The 18,477-nt window shown below is 33.9% G+C and overlaps 1 protein-coding gene across 1 annotated transcript; it reads left to right on the top strand.

Annotated features, from left to right (window-relative positions):
- Positions 1 to 676: 676 nt before the first annotated feature.
- On the top strand, positions 677 to 12,050 carry LOC117123976 (HHIP-like protein 2). Its single transcript, XM_033270077.1, has 8 exons — positions 677 to 2,353; positions 3,895 to 5,012; positions 5,287 to 5,624; positions 6,213 to 6,342; positions 8,145 to 8,276; positions 8,622 to 8,707; positions 9,962 to 10,120; positions 11,388 to 12,050. The coding sequence occupies exons 2-8, from the start codon at positions 3,964 to 3,966 to the stop codon at positions 11,726 to 11,728; spliced, it is 2,235 nt and encodes a 744-aa protein (XP_033125968.1). The 5' UTR covers positions 677 to 2,353; positions 3,895 to 3,963; the 3' UTR covers positions 11,729 to 12,050.
- The last annotated feature ends 6,427 nt before the right edge of the window (positions 12,051 to 18,477 follow it).

The following is an 18,477-nucleotide window of genomic DNA, read 5'->3' as shown; positions in this document are numbered from 1 at the left end:
AGTGTTCAAATTTACTCAAATGGATTTGAGTGTTGTATAGTTGCTGTGACCAGTGGCAGTATTGGGCAGATGTTGGTGCTTATTTCTCCATCGGCCATGCAATGGCCACAATTTTCAAACCAAAAAATAAAGATTTCTGGCTGAAAGCCATATTTTTCTGTCAGGTTTGATGCTCGGGAACATTCTAAAGAATTTAAACCAGTAAAGAAAGAAAATCGATTATTGAAGTTTACTGCACAGACATTACATGCATTACACTTTTGACATGTTAATTGTATTTTAATCTTGTTTGTTGACATAGACTTATGACATAATTGCATAGGCTTAGGCCTAGTCTTCCGTCCTTTAAGCAACAAGGATTAGTTCAGATGCTCCTGGGAGAGACAACCGCTGGCGTGGGACCAGCTTTCCTTATGACGATGCCGAATGCTATAAATTTATTATATTTCCAAAGCCCTTCTCACAATATGTGCAGTGAATAACCTTAAGTTCAAAGACAATGGTAGTATAATGGTGCAAATGTCCCAAGAAATTTAGTTGAATTATAACAAACACTTAGACAAATTTTAAACAAAAACCTGTTGTATGCCCATATATAGTCATGATGTGCCAATATATGGTCATGATGTACCCATATATGGTCATGATATACCCATATATGGTCATGATATACCTATATATGGTCATGATGTGATGTTATCTTGACCATATTTAGGCATGTCACATTTTTTTTTTATCAAATACAGTTTGAAATTCTGGACAGGGCTTAACTTTATATTTTAAGTGTACTTGCTAATGCTAATGAAAATACTTTGACTAATGCCAACAACGTACTTTTAAAACTTTTCGTCTATATATTCAAGAACCACTTACAGTAATTAACATAGTTTCTGAATTTAAAGGCAGCTAGCTGTGGATGTGAGTGTAGCTGTTGCATACATCACCTTTGCTTTGACTACTGGGACTGGTGCAGCATTTTGTGCTGTGCGAGCAGACCCACTGGGGCTGATTATTTTGTGGTTAATTTATTTTATCTGAGGGTATGATAATGTATTTTCAAATAGGCGTTTATAGGTATTGTTATGAATTGCTGTACTAATGATGTACCAATAAAAATTATGCAATATATATTAATGCATGAATTCAAGATACCTTTACCATAATATTAGGTAAATAATATGGTGAGCCGTACTAGTCTTAACAGTAATCAAACAATAAGAAAATGGTAGCACTTTATAGACTAGTTGAAATATGTATTGTCACAAGCTAGATAGGGAAATTTGTGAACAGAAAATAATTAATCAAATTGACTGTGTTAACTTGGGTTTAAACAAAGACTATGGCTTTCTTGCCCACTACAGGGAATGATTTCATTGTTATGTTAATACCTCCATTGTTTCTATTACTTGCCTTTTGTTTTAGACCTTTAATATTTGATTGCATGTTGCTCCTCTTATCATTCACCTGAAGAAGTGTACTGTGTACACGAAAGCTTGTGACAATACATAATATTAGGATTATCATTATTCTTGCAAAATACAGTAAGCCTGTGCATATATTTAAAGCTAAATGAGTTATTCAGCTGTTTGAGGGGGTGTCAACTCTGGAAAAAAAAAATAATATCCATTTAGTCTTGACACCATGTGTATAAACTAGCTAGTTCTGATTATTTTTCCAAATATGGGTGTGATAACCATGCCCATATATGGGCAAATATAAGTTTGGCACAAAATATGATAGTATGGACAAAATTTGGGTAACTTGCGAGCATATACACATGACACATATATTTTATATAATTTTTAAAAATTTGCTACAGATTTCCTATTCAATGTGTTGTTATTCTGACAAATGCCACCAAATTTATGAAATGTTCACATGCACTATGAACCATGACACTCTTTTTGGCTATTGTGTAGATATGGGCAAGGTTATATTATGTTTACTTAGTAATGGGATCCAATAAAAATCCACATAGCATACTAGTACAGATATACTTTGTGCCTTTTGAATAACCATTGTACATGGGCCTACGATACTATGACAAGACTTATATAGCTCCATAGGTTCAACCCCAAGGTAATGTGTGAACATGTAAAAAAAAAGCTAGTGGATCCACTGAGAAGCGGTCTTAAAAAGGTCAAGTGTCATACTACTGCTGGTATAAAATTGGAATGATTAAATATGATTAGCCTCCTGATGAACAGGGCATGTTTATTTGGCCTCGATGGTGATGACTTAATTCCTCCCTCATTCAGTCCATGCTTATTCTAACAGATGCTTGATTTCCTGTATTTCTGCTGACTGATTTCCTGCAATAAACTTCTTTATATATCTTTTGGAACTCAGTGGTGTAAGTTTTGTTTTTTTTTTATCATCATAGTTAATCATCCTTCTTTAAAGATAATGTAAATTTAGATCAGTGGTGTAGGTATGGGCAGTACATTACAAAGTACTGGGGCCCAAGGCTATTGGGGGCCTGTTCAAAGATAATACAGATTTAACAAAAATTCAACTTAAATTTTAAAAGGACCTCTCAATAATATCAAGTTTTAGAGGCCATAATTATTGAATATTTTCATTAAAATTTATTTTTTATGTGCCTCCAAACACTGCAAGTAGGATGACTTTTAACTTTTTTACAAAAATATAAGCCATGAACAGCTTTGTATCTTTTGAATATTTTCAAGGCGATTTTCTTTTATTCAGGTACTTATGCTTTGTACCCCGGACCACGGTACGATGCACTAAAAAAAATTTTTAGAAAGCTTATTTCTAAAGCAATTGATATTTTAAAGTTTGTTCAACTATATTGTTGATGTATTTGAATCACGTCAGGTGATATGTTTTAGATTCACTTCACTGCATTTAGGTGGATGATTGTCCTGTTATTGTCAATATTACATCTTTATCAGACACTTATAAAATGCCCAATAGGCCCTAAACGAAATTATATATGACTTGTTTTGTTCACAGTATTCTTGAAAATTTTATTGATATTTCTGCACTTTACAATAATAAATAAATAGCTTATCAGAATGTATGTGCATTAATTAACAGTTTTGCCTAAGTAGACCCAACCAAGACTCTGTCTCATGATCTGATTAGGTAGGTACCTTTTAAGACCCCAGCTAAATGTACTCCGGACTCACATTTGCGAGATGGTCAGAAAGAAACTTTCTATCCGCCCCTCCAGGCTTCACATTAAAGGGCCCAGCAATTATCTTGCACTGGGCTCTTCACCACTCACTACGCCACTGTTTTAGTTAGTATATACAGTACTGTAATATTAATAATAATATAGAAGTTTAATACTTAAAACATATACCAATCAATACTAATGACTGTACAGGGGCGGATCCAGAAATATCCAAAAGGGCGTGAGGGGGGGCCGAAAGTTGGGCCGAATGAGACAACACCGTTGTAAGGGGTCCGGGGCATTCCCCCGCGGAATTTTTGTGTTCTAGACGCCCGAACATGACATTTGATGCATTCTCGGCTATCATTTTTTTCTTTTTCTCTTTTTTTTCTTTTTTTTACCTCCCAAAAGGGGGGCTGGGGCCGGGCCGACCACACCCCCCCCTCCTAAATCCGCCCCTGCTGTAGGTTCATGCTTGCAAATACCATTCATTCTGACCAGTAGTGGCTCTACAAGGTGTCTACTGTAGTAGACCAATGACAAGATTCATGTTTGATTTTTTTTTTGCACCCTAATAGGGCTATAAGAGGGGTAAGGCCATATAACAAACCAATGCCCTCTCAACTTTTTAAAGCTTCATTGTGTATACATTAATAATCTAAACAATAATATTAACTTATTATTAATAAAAACTATTAACAATACTAATAATGCATTGTTTCTCAAGGCAAAATAATATTGTTTTTTCCTTCCAGATTTTGTACAGCGTTTTTGATGTTTTGAAGTTGGACTGTTTCATTACCTGGTGGTTAATCGTTGCTAAAATGCAGTTTATTTTGATAATTTTCACCTTATTTTTTAAGGTTTCACTGATAAGTTCTCATCCACAATGTCTTGATTTTTACCCACCATTTGAAAATAGTGAAGATTTAACATTTTGCTCAATGTACTATGAACTTTCCTGCTGTACTGTTGAACGCGACAATGAGCTTTATGACGAGTACCTTGCGATTACGCGAAAAATGAGCGATGAAAATCCATCCTATTGCGTTGATTATATCCGGGATATCTTATGTCAGGAATGTTCTCCGTACGCTGCCCACCTGTATGATTCCGAAACAACTGGAACAATACGCCCTTTACCGGGACTATGTAATCACTATTGTATTTATTTTCACAGTCTGTGTTCAAATGTTATTCCATTATTAACTGAAGATTCTCATCTACGAAAAATGGGAAAAAGAGGAAGTGTTGAATTTTGCGATGCCGTAGAAATACCCGATATGGACTATTGCTACCCTAATATATTGGATAATGCAGACTTGAACTCCGAACTCGATAGAGCATTAGGAGGAATAGGGGATGGTTGCCTGTGCCTTGAGGAATTTGCAAATGGACTTCGGAATCCTGTTCTTGCTGTTCATGCAAATGATAGCACTCACAGACTTTATGTAGCAGAGCAACTTGGGATCATCCATGTGTACCTTAGAAATGGGTCCAGAATCGACAAACCATTTCTTGATCTCAGAAAGGCGGTTCTGACATCAACAAGAAGAGGTGATGAGAGGGGTCTCCTGGGATTAGCTTTCCATCCAAACTATAAAGAAAATAATCGTCTGTTCGTATTCTACACTACAACAGATGAAGAAACGGACACTGATACTGTACGCGTTAGTGAATTCTCCACAAAGGTAAATAACGGTAACAGGGTGGACACTAAATCCGAAAAGGTGATACTCCAAGTGGTCGAACCAGCAGCCAATCACAATGGGGGTCAGATGTTATTTGGTACTGACGGTTATTTATACGTTTCTATAGGTGATGGTGGGAAAGCTGGAGATCCTTTTGGCAAATATGGAAATGCACAAAACATGTATGTAGAAGCTGTAATGATCCTAAATTTTGTATTTTTTAATATTAATATTGATAACCATCAGGCCAAAAACCGACACAAAATCTCAGAAATCTAGGGTCTCTATTTAATTCTTTAAAAATTGTGTTCTTTGATATTTAAAAAGGCCAAAGTGACAATAAGATATAAGATGCAATAAAATAATATAAACATGGATGGTATATAGATAATACTGTATTAATGTCATATACATTATTGAATGTAATATATATTAAGGGTCTCTTTACTTTTGCAGGACAAATTTATTAGGTAAGATCTTAAGAATTGATGTTGATTCCGAAGATGATGGTAAAAATTACGCTATCCCTCCAACAAATCCATTTGTTTACCGCAATAAAAATAGGACCAGACATGAAATATATGCATATGGTGTCCGTAACATGTGGAGATGTGGTATGGATGCAGGGGATCTGGAAACTGGTGAAGGGAGAGGACGCATCATATGCGGTGATGTTGGACAATCTGCTTACGAAGAGGTCGACATCATCATCAGTGGTGGGAATTACGGGTGGCGTGCAAAGGAGGGTTTTGAGTGTTACGATGAGGAAATGTGTGATGATCCACAGTGGCTTGGTAAGTGATACCTATCTGTTTAATTCAGAAGTTAGGCTTACCTGAAATTTATTATTTCTAAAAGGGTATTAAGATGCATGTAAGGGGTTGGGGGATGGTATGGTTAAGGCTGCCTTTTTGAGGTGGATGAAGATTTGTTATTTGTAAAATTTTGAGTAGGCATATTTTTACATTACCCCATACCTACTATTACGCATGTTATGAACTGTTTGGAGAATAACTGGAGTTTTTTAATAATGGAGTCCAGCGAGTATTAGAAGATAAAAACCATGTCTCTTTTAATGTAAATGTTTGTGCTCAGGAAAGAGATCATTCATACCTTTTGCAATAAGATACAACTCAAATGCCTAAATTAATGTATATCCCTTGTCTATTTTAATTACATTTATTAACTGTATATACATAGGCAATATCTTTTTCCATATTTTAAATTCGTTACTTTTGCTATTTTTGATGTTTATATATATTTTTGTATCTTACGTATTGAAATGGTTACACCCACACAGAATTTACATTTTTTGGACAATAAGTAATCTTAAAACTTGAATCTTGAATCCTGTACTTTATTAAACATACTCTTTATTTCAGTGGACGAAGTTCTTCCAATTCATGCCTATCCTCATACGGTTGGTAAATCCGTGATTGGTGGACACATCTATCGAGGTTGTTTGTTTCCTAATATGAATGGACACTATATATATGGAGATTTCATGAATGGGTAGGGTAATTATTTTTATATTCTTTATATATGTTATGAGGATTGTATGTTATTATTATTATTATTATTGTTGTTGTTATTGTTATTATTATTATGTTGTAATGATGTTGTTTGTACTGTTTTTTGATTTTATTAAAGAGGGCCCCTGAATATCAGTTAACCTACTGGGCTAAACTGGAAGGGTTACCCTCTTTAAAGATGGTTGAAATAAATAAAAATAAATAAAATAAAATATATTCTCACAAGTAACAGCATCAGTATATGATTTAAATGATAATGGACATGCCTGGAGCTTTAATAACAATGCTATTTTGGAAACCAATAACAAAATTATTACTCATAAACGTCAAATTAGTTTTGTAATTGACAGCATTGTATCCATGGAGGCATAAAGATTAGGTCCATTATGTTATTATTAAATAATTATAATAACTTGTAATAATAGCGCTCATATCTATTTTAAAGAAATGCTCAAGGCACTTGAGAAAGTAGACAGCGGAAAAGCAAAAATTTGAAAACATAAATTGTGTCTGGAGCACTTATTGCATACAAGCACAGAGACTGATATTTATTACCTTTTCTCCTCTCATCTAATCTTTCTTTAATTTATCTCTCATTTTCACTCGTCTTTAAATATAGTTGCCTTTCTAACTACTGTTATTTTCTGTGTGTTTTTGTTACTTGATTGATTGATTCTTTTACATCAGAAAGTTGTCCCTGTAATACAGGTTAAAATGCATTGTCTTTCAGAAGAGACTTTAGGTCCCCTTTACTACATTGCCATTGTACACATTAATTAATCCAGTACTCTCTTTGGAAAGGGCCAGAGAATTCTCTCCCCCTCCACTGCCTAATCCATACCAACTGCGATGGCGGAAAAAATTAAATTTGGTAGTGCAAGATGAATACATGATATGACAAGCGAGATGGTTTACTTAACTGAACTGACTACATCTCTTCTGGTTATAATTCAAAGTGTTTATTTACTATTCTACTGCATGATATATACAATATATACAAGTAGGGTTGTGAGACGTAGTGTTTCCTTCAAGGTATCAGAAGGAAGTCTTTTCTGGATACAGTAACTAATACTTTACTTTTCATACAAGCTTGGGGTGTGGTGGACTTTCTCTGACTGGTTGAAAGATATCACCTTATCCTAATCATATTTGACTATTAAATCATTTTGGGGAGTTTCTATTGGTCAGATAATATAACAAACTTTGGGGGTAAAAGTGAACTTAAATTTAGTAACAAGTTGTCTCTCAATTAAGCTTATTTTATAAATCAAATGTAAGGAGTTGACCACTTAGTCTTTTTGTCATGAATTGGCTATTGTCCTGTCAAAGACTTCATATATAATAATTAAAGAGACGTTTAACAGATGCCCACTGGGTTAGTGAGGTAATGGGGTAGTGAGGTAAAAGTTCAGTCCAATGGTTTTATTGATTTGGCCTATATTCGTAAGTTATATTAATACTATAATATAGTACTATAACAGTACTGCGGTTGCCGCATGTTTTTAATTGAACTTTACTTCTCTTTCACTGTATTGATTAATTGTTTGATTCATTGGTATTGGTAATGGCTGTATATTTATTAAGCGCATATTACAATAGTCTCTATGCGCTTGAAATGCAAAGTCTTGGAAGCAGAAAAAAAAAACCGAGAAATATCCTAAGACTAACAAAAGCAAACAACCACAGAGACAAAGAGAAGACAGCAGAAGGAACCAGTGTCACTGTATTGATTGACCAACTGACAAATTGATTGAATAAATAAATCATCTTCCCTTATTGCAGGCGGTTGTTCAAATTGGTTGAGAATAATGGAACATGGGAGAACAGTGACATATGTTTGGGAGATTCAATTCATTGTTACTCTCCTGGGCTGGATTTTTTAGGAAGTAATGAAGTTATTAAGCTGTCATTCCTGTGTGCTATATGGCCCATGTGCATACTGTCTCTTATACACATCTAGATGTGTATAAGAGACAGATATATGCAATGTGTATATATATGATTAAGTTATTTATTTATATTTATAAGTTAAGTATACGTTTATGTACACATTGTAAAATAAATTATATTTCTTGTGAGAACATTTCTCTTATCTATGTAACATCAACTTTGTTAAGTTTTAAGTAGTCTTTGCAAGTATGGCTATAATGTTAATACTTACAGTAACAATAACAACTGTTAACTATAATAACAGATGTTTATAAAAACATCCCTGGTATTGTGATTACTATTAATCTTGCTTAATTTTCATTTTTTTAGGAGGCGGAATCCATCTGAATGTCCGATAAATGAGGAAGGATTCCCAATTAAAGGGACAATTACACCATTTACTCCAAGTAAACCAAGTAAGTTATGAATTATATAGTGTAATTACAAAAAAAAATTGTTCTAATTCAAACTTAAATAATAAATTAAAAATTCAAATACAATTCTCTCTTCTCTTAAATACCACTTTTGGAACTTTTTTTATGATTGCTTGTTAATTTGGTGCATTCAAAATAAATAATAACGATAATTTAAGATGAAATAGTATGTGTATTTATCACGAATTGATTTATGTTTATTATTATTTTATTTAATATTTACCTATATATGTGTTACTGTACTTATTAACAATAATTATTATTATTCTTGATAATTGCTATTGCTATTATTGCTACGTTATTACCATCTATATATTCATATATAATTGTTTATTGTTATTATTATACTGTTATTAATTACTATTATTTGTGTTATTAATAATTATTGTTGTTATTGCTACATTAATATCATCAACAATTACTAATAATATTTATCATTTTAATTGCTGTGTTGTATCATATCATTTGTATAGAATGTTTAAACTATTATTCAACCAATATGGTTTTTGTGGTTTAAAATTGTAATTCTTGTTTTTCCACTTTTTATTATGAATCTTTCTCAATGTTGTCTTAAAGACACCAATGGAAATAAGTTTATTTTAAAACTTCCTTGGGTTATTCCTTGAGTCATTTGGATGTTGTCATTTGTTTTGTTGCATATCTTTTCTGTCTTTTTATTTATAATGTATTTTAAATCTGAATGAACTGAATAAATCTAAACTATGTCTTTGCTTTGTAGCTTTCAGATGTCAATTTCTTTATAGAACAATAATTGAATTTATCTTGTCTTTATGCTTAATGAAACTTTCAGATTTCAATTCCAAACTGACAACTAACTCATAAATGGACCTGCTTCGATCAGCAGAATGCCAATAATGATGAATATAGAAACAAAATTACAGTATACTAGTAAAAGTAATTAAATAGTTGTAAATGAAAACTATAAGTTATATATTAGAAGCTTTATTCAAGGTAAATTGGAGTTTGATTATATACTGAAGAGAAAAATTATGGAATCTTAAATTTGAAAATAATGATATCCCACAAATCATATGTGACATCGTTGCTATCTAAGCCTTTTTTGTATTGCCTTTCTCTGTGTCTAATAAAAACTAACAATTTTAACTAGCAACTTTATTTTAATCGTATATATTTTGTTTGCTTTTCCGCATATACTTGTTTGCAAAACATATCTAATCGCTTGTTGCTGCAGGTCCAAATACAGGTGTACCTGCTAACCCCAATATATCACCTGCATGTCTGATGGTAGTAGCATGGGCTTTTCACATCGTAATATTAAACTGGTCCATCTTCACCGTCCAGGAATCACTACCTGTCCGAAGACTTGCAACACACCGCTGATGACCAATGTTACCTACTGCAGAAGTTCATTTGGTACGTAATGGTTAGACTTGCCTTTTTTTTTATCATTCTGGATGGTGCCACCAACGAGCAAGTAAATAAATGTAATAATTATAATCAGAAAGAAAATAACTTGTGTATGGGATGCCAATTAAATTTGGTATGGCGTGTACTAAGTGCAATAAAGAGTGAGTAACCCAAAATTAGGGCCTGGAGGAACACAGGCTACTACGTAGTGAGTGATAAAAGTAATTAAAATGTCAGAGAGTAGCTTAGCTCAGTCATCTAAACTGGTGGTATCCATTGTGTGTGGTTACCTATGGAGGTGCTATCAGATTTTTGGCCCCTGGTTCAATTCATTGTTACTCTCCTGGGCTGGATTTTTTAGGAAGTAATGAAGTTATTAAGCTGTCATTCCTGTGTGCTATATGGCCCATGTGCATATTAAAAACTTTCAAAGAGGGGATTTCTCCTGGTATGTACTGTACTGCCAAAATTACTACCAGAAAGAAGGCACTGGATATAAATCTTTGGTCTTGGGTGTTTCACGCTGGAGAAGAAGAAATAATAATAATAATAATAATAATAATAATATATAATTAATAATAATAATAATAATACCACCACCACCACCCAAATATTTGTAAGGCGCCAATTTCAAATTGAATAATCAAAGGCACGAGCATTATTACCCATGGTCACTGGATAACGTACAATGGCAAACCAACACAAAGTGCAACCTTCTCTGCTCCCTGGGGAGTATCCCTAGTCATTCTCTACTTCTTTAGCGCACGAAACTAGAACATTCAATGCCACAACATTCTACCAGGTACCCATTTATACTCCTGGGTAGAGAGAGACAAACATAGATAAAGTGCCTTGCCCAAAGACACAAGCGACATGCACAGCGAGAATTTCGATCTATTAACCTCAAGGTTGGGAGTCCAAGCCATAATCAATGTGCCAATCGCTTCTACAAATCCAATTCATTACCATAACGCTCATTAAATATAAAACACAGTGACCTTGAATTGCAGATTTTATCAATAAAATCACATTGGATTTGAACAAGATATAAGATGACTTGGATAACAAAAGGAATATTAAATTACAAAATACTTATTTATATTGTATAAAACATACAGGATTATTACTGAAACACACGGTTAATCAACTGTATTGATTCACAAATTAATTGATGGATTGATTGATTTATTGATTGATTGTTATTGTTTCATCAATATGTTAAAAATATTCACCTACAATAAACAAAATTTATAAATGAATTGTTCTTTCACAGCCATTGTTGTACAAATCCAGAAAGTATCGGTGTTCAACCGGTACAAAGAAATAAAAGTGTTGGTCCCATACCTGTATCGCCTAGACAAAGGGGTTCGTAGACCAGACTACGAAGACACATTAATAGCATATGGACGTTCCAGAAAATGTCCCTGCCCAAATTTTCAAGTTGGAATGACTTACATTATCACAGGTCGGTATGAGAGGAGTACAAAGGAGTTTGTTGTCTCAGAACTGTCTGTCGTACAGCGTTGGTATTGGTACTGGAATATCCAACTCTATGCCTATCTCAATACATGTAATAAGGCGAGTTCATTACAATGGGAAGATAATGAAAACTAATGCCTTATAAATGCCTCTTATTCACTAGCTAAAATTACTCTGTCGTACAATGTTGAGATAATTCTAATTTAATTTTTAATGTAGTATTGAAAATTGTTATTAGCATAGTTTACCGTATTAAAATGCTTTTTATGCATACTGTGTATAGAAGAAAATCGTTTGTAAAGCCGACATCTAAGTGCGAAACTAGATTAACAATAAATATTAATAATATAGAATTTTATTAAAAATACACTTTTGTTAAACTTCATATTAAGTTATTCTTCGAAATTTGCGAACTTGTCTGTCTTGTTTAATAAAACTTTTTCCTCAATTTATAAAACATAATGAATGGTGTTTTTTTTTTTACTGTTTCTTCAACATAGTATCGAATAAATGATACTCTGTAGACCCCCTTAGTAATGAAAAATTTTTTGATATAATGACCCAATATTCCTGTGAGGTACCTTGGTAACCAACATGTCATCCACCTAATCTACTTATTAATGAGTATTTTCTCCTTGAAAACACTGTGTTCAACTTCTCTTTAGATTTTTCGCCATCATAAGACCAAAAATGTTGAGCCTATTAAAACAATAATATGGTGACCAACAATTGAGAGCTGGCTTACAGTAGCATTAATGACTTTGAAATTCATTATACTACTGTATGTACAATCTATATATAGATATATATATATATTGAAGAGTGGGTTTGCATGTATGCTCCAAGTGAAATAAAATGCAAAAGCAATGAAAAAATGGTGTACAATCATTGACAGTTGACTTGCGGAACACAAACTTATTACATTGACGAAGATAGCAGGCGCTATCGAAATATCCATTTGATTTTGTTATAGATTACGTTAATGTGTATTTGTTTCAAAACTGAAAAAAATTACTTTATTCCGAGTATGAAGATTGATGCCTATTTATTTATTTTCATTATTTTATTTATATATTTATTTTATTCTATTTTATTTATTGGGGCTGAGGGGGATAGTTAAGAAAGGGGCCAAGCTCGATTAGACTTGTCTATTTCTTGGCTCCTATTGTATACCATTTGTTTGTTTTTTGCGTATACAATAAAGAAAGAAAGAAAGAATATATATATATATATATATACATTGATTTTTCAAGTAACATCATAATTCATAATTATCAATTGGCATTGGAACTATCAAACTGTATGCTTACCACAATACCTGCAATAAGGTGAATTACATGCTTAATCAATAATTATTTAGTTCAGTTTTATTATTTAAAACTTGTATCAGAGAGAGATTAGTGCATTTCATTGGTACTATTGTGAAATACAATAATGCCCTTTGTACATCTACATATAGACGTAACTATTTGTAAAGTCAACATATTGTAATGAGAAACACTAGACAGGTCAAGACGAAATGAAGAAGAATTTCATGAAATGTTATGTTAAGCTTCATATCGATTTATTCATTGATACTAACTTCGGATATATTGTCTTGCGTAATAAAAAATATTGAATTTAGACAAAATAGTTATTATTATTTTATCTATTTCGTGAACATAACTTCTCACGCCTCTCATTAATGTTTTATAAGCATCTGGTATTCAAAACCTTTCCATTAAAAGTCCGTAGCGTCTGGGGTGGGGGACACCATAGATCTGCCCGGGCAGTGAAGATACCCGGGATGTAGGGCCTCTATGGGGTACGTAGCGTGTTTGTCGTTTTAATGGCTTGTTTCTATACGTTCTGCTATTAAGGAGTCAAGGCCGGTCGATTTGGTGCCCGGTCCAGGCAAAAAATATACCGATTACTTTTCTAGGAGTTCTGGCTTTTGCCATTGAAAGGTGTACGTCACTGGATATCCATCAGCATAGCCTTCAGAAAAAAAAATTCACTTGTTGCACTTTTTAGTGATACCTTTATATTCATCTGAGCTTGGCCCTCCAAATCTCTTTACAATCATTGCTTTCCATTACACGTCGGTTTTCTCTACTAGTATGTTTCCAATCAGTTTAAGATTGTCATTATCAGACCCAGTCAAAATGGAACTAGAAAGATGATATTTTTTTCTAGAGGGGATTTTTGATGTCATTAGTAATAGAATTAACTTTAAAATTATTCTGTTACTAGTGACATATAGAAAATCCCCTCTATAAAAAAATTTTAAAAAAATCATCATTCTAGTTCCCTTTTAAGAAGTACAGATTCTTGATCACAATGGAGAGCTTTTTGCTATCTCGTTTGAGAATCGGTTCACCCGAGAAAATTGCTCGTTCCAATACGTACCATACTCGTACTCCTACAAAATATATCGAGTTTTTAATCTCGTTTCGTATATGCTCTGAGCTAGAACCGAACATAATCTAGCGTAGGGGAAGAAGATGTGAACAATTGCGAAAAATTGAATTTACAATCAATATTGACTGTATTATAAAAGTTCATCATGATGATGGTGGTGATAAATAATGATGATGATGAGGTGGTAGGCCTATATTAGGGAGCTTTCGATTTGTGCGACGACGCAACGCTAGAACAGAATCACTCATGCGTGACCGTCCTACCTGGCGTTCAACGTTCTCTGCTGCATACGTAGATTACGTTCCAGATCAACTCGACGAGGTGACCTTAACGTTCTCGCATGCGCAGATGACTTTTAGTGACGTCTTTACGTTCTACGTCCTACTGTCTCGTGCAATCGAAAGCTCTCTATTATCCAGTACCGCAAAGCAAATGTTATGAACCCCATGACCCCATGCCATAAAGTCAAAACGTGTTTGCTTCTTAAGCGTTTCTTTACAGTTAAGATCGGACATATTACACATTCGTTATCATAATCGCACACGTTAAATGAGGCTACATGCCCAGCCAATTGGAGAGAGATACTTCAGAATGTTTACATTTTTAAAAGCATACAAGGATGAATTTGGATTAATGTACGCTAGCGTTGGATTCTTTATATTGTAGTAGTACTACTGTGCACAGTGCAGTTGTATACTCTATCTTAATTATACAATTGCAAAATTATTGGAGTAAAATATTCCGTGAAGTGTATTCATACAGAATTGTCCCATCATTGTTTTCGTATTATGATCGCTCTGAGTATCGATTCATGAATAGTCGGCGAATTCTGCATTGTTCTTTCCACGCCACAATCTAAAGTAACCTGAAGCTATCGTGGAAAATGCATGTCTTAATCATAGTGCTACTTCGATTCATCCATGTTATTTTCGGTTGATTTCAGTTCTGTATTTATAATGAACTAAAATCAACCGAAAATAACATGGATGAATCGGTTGATTTCAGTTCTGTATTTATAATGAACTCATACGAATGGATCGGATAAATCTACAGATAATGTATACCGTCGTCTGATGTGAAATCTGGTGGGGAAACCCCTTAAAAATAGATTAAAACGTTGAATTGCTTCCCCGACACGTGGCGGTTACCTCCGACGGGTGGAGGGGGGGGGGTTGTATTTTTTAAGTATGTGAGGACCCCAAATGATCAGTTTAGCTGGATGGGCCAGTACACCCGACAGAATCCCATAATTAACACAAAATTCCGTTATTTTTTTTTTTTTATAAAGAATTCGCTTGTTTCAATCAACCACTCTAGCTGCTAGCTGCGATTTTCAACGATCGATATATACATTTGTTTTGAGGGAGTTGAGAAATTCAACACGGGACTTCAGCACAATTCAGAACATCAATGCATTCTTACTGACAACGATAAATCCTTCAAACTGAGAAACAACGATGCCGATCGTCTACGTTATAAGTCCCAAAGACAAAACTCGTATGAGTTTGACTGTAGACCTAGACATGGCCACTCTCAACATTTAGGTGGCTTTTGTAAAACCTATGGTCTGGTAAATCACGTAACTGAGGACTGCATATACCCTGAACCAGTACAATGCCATTGTTATGAATTTGGACACAAATCATTTGTACCCGGAAGACGACCCTACTTATGCCTCCCAACGAATCTACAAATACAGCCTAGAAACAAACAAACAAGTACAATGGTAATGATAATTGTACAAACAAACAATGGTAATGATGATTATAGTAAACGTAAACGAGTTACACGTGGAAACCGTAAAAAGCAAAACAAAAAAATACACTATAATATTGATGTTATGCCTACTATTGCATTTAACCGGGTTAAAAACAAATTGTATGACATTAGGAGCTTTTTAGTAGAATGTAAGATTGATATTTTTGGTATTACCGAAACATATTTTGTCAGAATAAATTATAAATATTAAATGTTTTAGGTGGTTTGGTAAAAATAGAGTCGGTAAAGGAGGAGGTGGAATTGGCCTGCTCGTATCAAGTAAAATAGATGTCTTAAACGAGAACCTATGTTTCAGAATGTGGTGATCTGGAAAGAGTTTGGATTCGTGTAAAAATTTCTAATACATTGCTCAACATTGCGGTTGTCTATTTTCCAGTAGAGGGGTCAAACCCAGAACTTGTAGATGAGCTATATGTCATCTACTCTTTGAAATAATTAAACTTGAAAATGAGTATCAAGATAATGATCCACATATTCTAATTTTAATATTAGATATTTTAATGGTAGAATTGGCATTCGTGATGGTGACCCGATTATTAATACTTATGGGGAAAGTTTGCTTAGCTTTAGTGAAGACTCAAGTCTAAACATCTGCTCAAACAATTGCCATGGCAAACTAACTTGATTTAGGCAACCAGCTGTATTGACTATATTCTTTCTTCTAATAGTATTGACAAATATATCAATAGTATGGTAGTTGATGACGAAAGAAATCACCATTTGGGTAGTGACCATAAACGTGTTATTTACACATCTTAAATTTGAATCTAGTGTAAAAGATATGGAAAGTATTCCCATTAAACATAAAGTGTGGAACATTAAACATGACCAAGATTGGATAGCATATCAAACTTCAAATAAAGACAATTTTGATAATAGTAGCTGGATTACAAATATTACTGACTTTAATAGTGATGCAAATCTAATTTGGGAAAAATGGAAAAACACTCTTACCTTAGTAGCTAATGATACAATATGCTGTAAGGTTGTTAAGAAAGGTTGTAAACGATGGTGGGATAAGACAATTGCTGTTCAGGAGCGGAAACGAGCTTGTAAAGAGCATCGCATATGGTGAAAACATTACAAGGAAGGAGGACACCTTGTGGGATGTGTATAAGCTTAAGAAAACAGAAGTAAAGAATTTACTAAATAATAAAATAATGCAGGTATGGATTGAGAAAAGTGTTTCGATCGGAAAAACATGGGGGCCCAAGTTCGAAAGACTTTTGGAATGAATTAAGAGGACCTAAACACTTGATTGTTCCTACTAATTTGAAGTTACTTGACTCACAACAGGTAACTTCAGACAAGCACGTCATGGAATGACGAATGACATAATAAAGCAATATTGGAATAAACTTGGTAAAAGGAATCCTACACCTAACTTTAATGATATTGTTATTAACAGTCAAATTTTTGATATTAGGAAAAACCTCTTAAACAATCCTATGCGTGTGCGGTCTGCATATAGTGCAAGTGAAGTTATCATAGCAGTAGGGAACTTACAACTACAAATGGCTAAATCAATTGTTTAAAGCACCAAAAAATACGCCTTCGTCATCTGCCATAAAGTCCCACTAGGACGCAACGCAACGACGCAGACGCAACGTATCGACGCAAAGTATCGACGCAAAGTGAAGCAATTCGGGGTTCTGCGGCTTCCAAGCAAGTGGGAACCGAAGACGCAAACTTGGCTACGCAACGCAACACCGCCGACGCTGCTCAACTTTTGCGTTGTTTGCGGATCGTATTTGCTTTGCTTGCGAAAAGTTTAAAGCCCCATTCCCAGCAAAATTTCACTAAAAACTGACTTTTTTTAGAAAATATTCATTTGCATTACTCCAATTATTGTAAATCATGGAAAATATTGGCATGAATTTTAGTTTTACGCAAAAGAATAAAAAAAATGAGAAATACAGACTATTTCTCATAAAATATTACCATTTTCTGGACGAATTCATCGTTACTAGGCAAATTCAGAGGTTGTAGATCGCATCCACTGGAATACTCTCGCTTTTATGTAATATTATAGAGTAACCCCATAATAGTATACTAATGATGATGAAGAAAAATGTAGTATAGAAAGATTAAATTTAAATAGGTAAACATTTCCTTTAATTTTGATTGTCGTAGTTTTGGAATTCGGTGTGTTGACGTCATCATTCCAAATTTGCGTGGGAGGTGGGGAATTTCCGTCTGACAGGCCTAGACTCCCATCATCCGATGCCTCGACAAGGTTGCCACACCACAAATAATGATTTGCTTATCCATATAACATTATTTTGATTGCCAATCCCTAATATTTTGGCTTAAAAGCAAAATTTTGGGCCATACAAAGCTAAAAAGAAACTCTCTCATAAGCCCAGGGAAGTTTATTCCGGGACTCTGACCGAGGGTCTAGTCCTGTCTCTTATACACATCTAGATGTGTATAAGAGACAGTCAGCCCTCTAGCTGAAACACAGGGAGAGGCAGCGATGGGAATAGAACCGGGCACCTAGAGATCTCCACGCACAGTGGCTACCACCAGATTAGCCGACTGAGCTAAGCTGCTCTATCAATTTGTATTATTATTATTATTATTATTATTATTATTATTATTATTATTATTATTATTATTATTATTATTATTATTATTTATTATTATTATTATTAATATTATTATAATTATTATTATTATTATTATTATTATTATTATTATTATTA

This window comes from Anneissia japonica, unplaced genomic scaffold (genome assembly GCF_011630105.1).
Source record: "Anneissia japonica isolate Jap-2015-1 unplaced genomic scaffold, ASM1163010v1 scaffold287736_len1891122_cov214, whole genome shotgun sequence".
In the NCBI taxonomy this organism is placed as follows: Eukaryota; Metazoa; Echinodermata; class Crinoidea; order Comatulida; family Comatulidae; genus Anneissia; species Anneissia japonica.
Note: the sequence above shows the minus strand (reverse complement) of the source record. Positions and strands in the feature narration are given on the sequence as shown.

Bases quoted from the DNA above. Each gene is read 5' to 3' on its own strand.
- LOC117123976 (XM_033270077.1), top strand. From the start codon at position 3,964: ATGCAGTTTATTTTGATAATTTTCACCTTATTTTTTAAGGTTTCACTG. The intron at 5,625-6,212 runs GTAAGTGATACC...TCTTTATTTCAG, and splicing joins TGATGATCCACAGTGGCTTG to TGGACGAAGTTCTTCCAATT. The intron at 8,277-8,621 runs GTGTGCTATATG...TCATTTTTTTAG, and splicing joins GTTATTAAGCTGTCATTCCT to GAGGCGGAATCCATCTGAAT.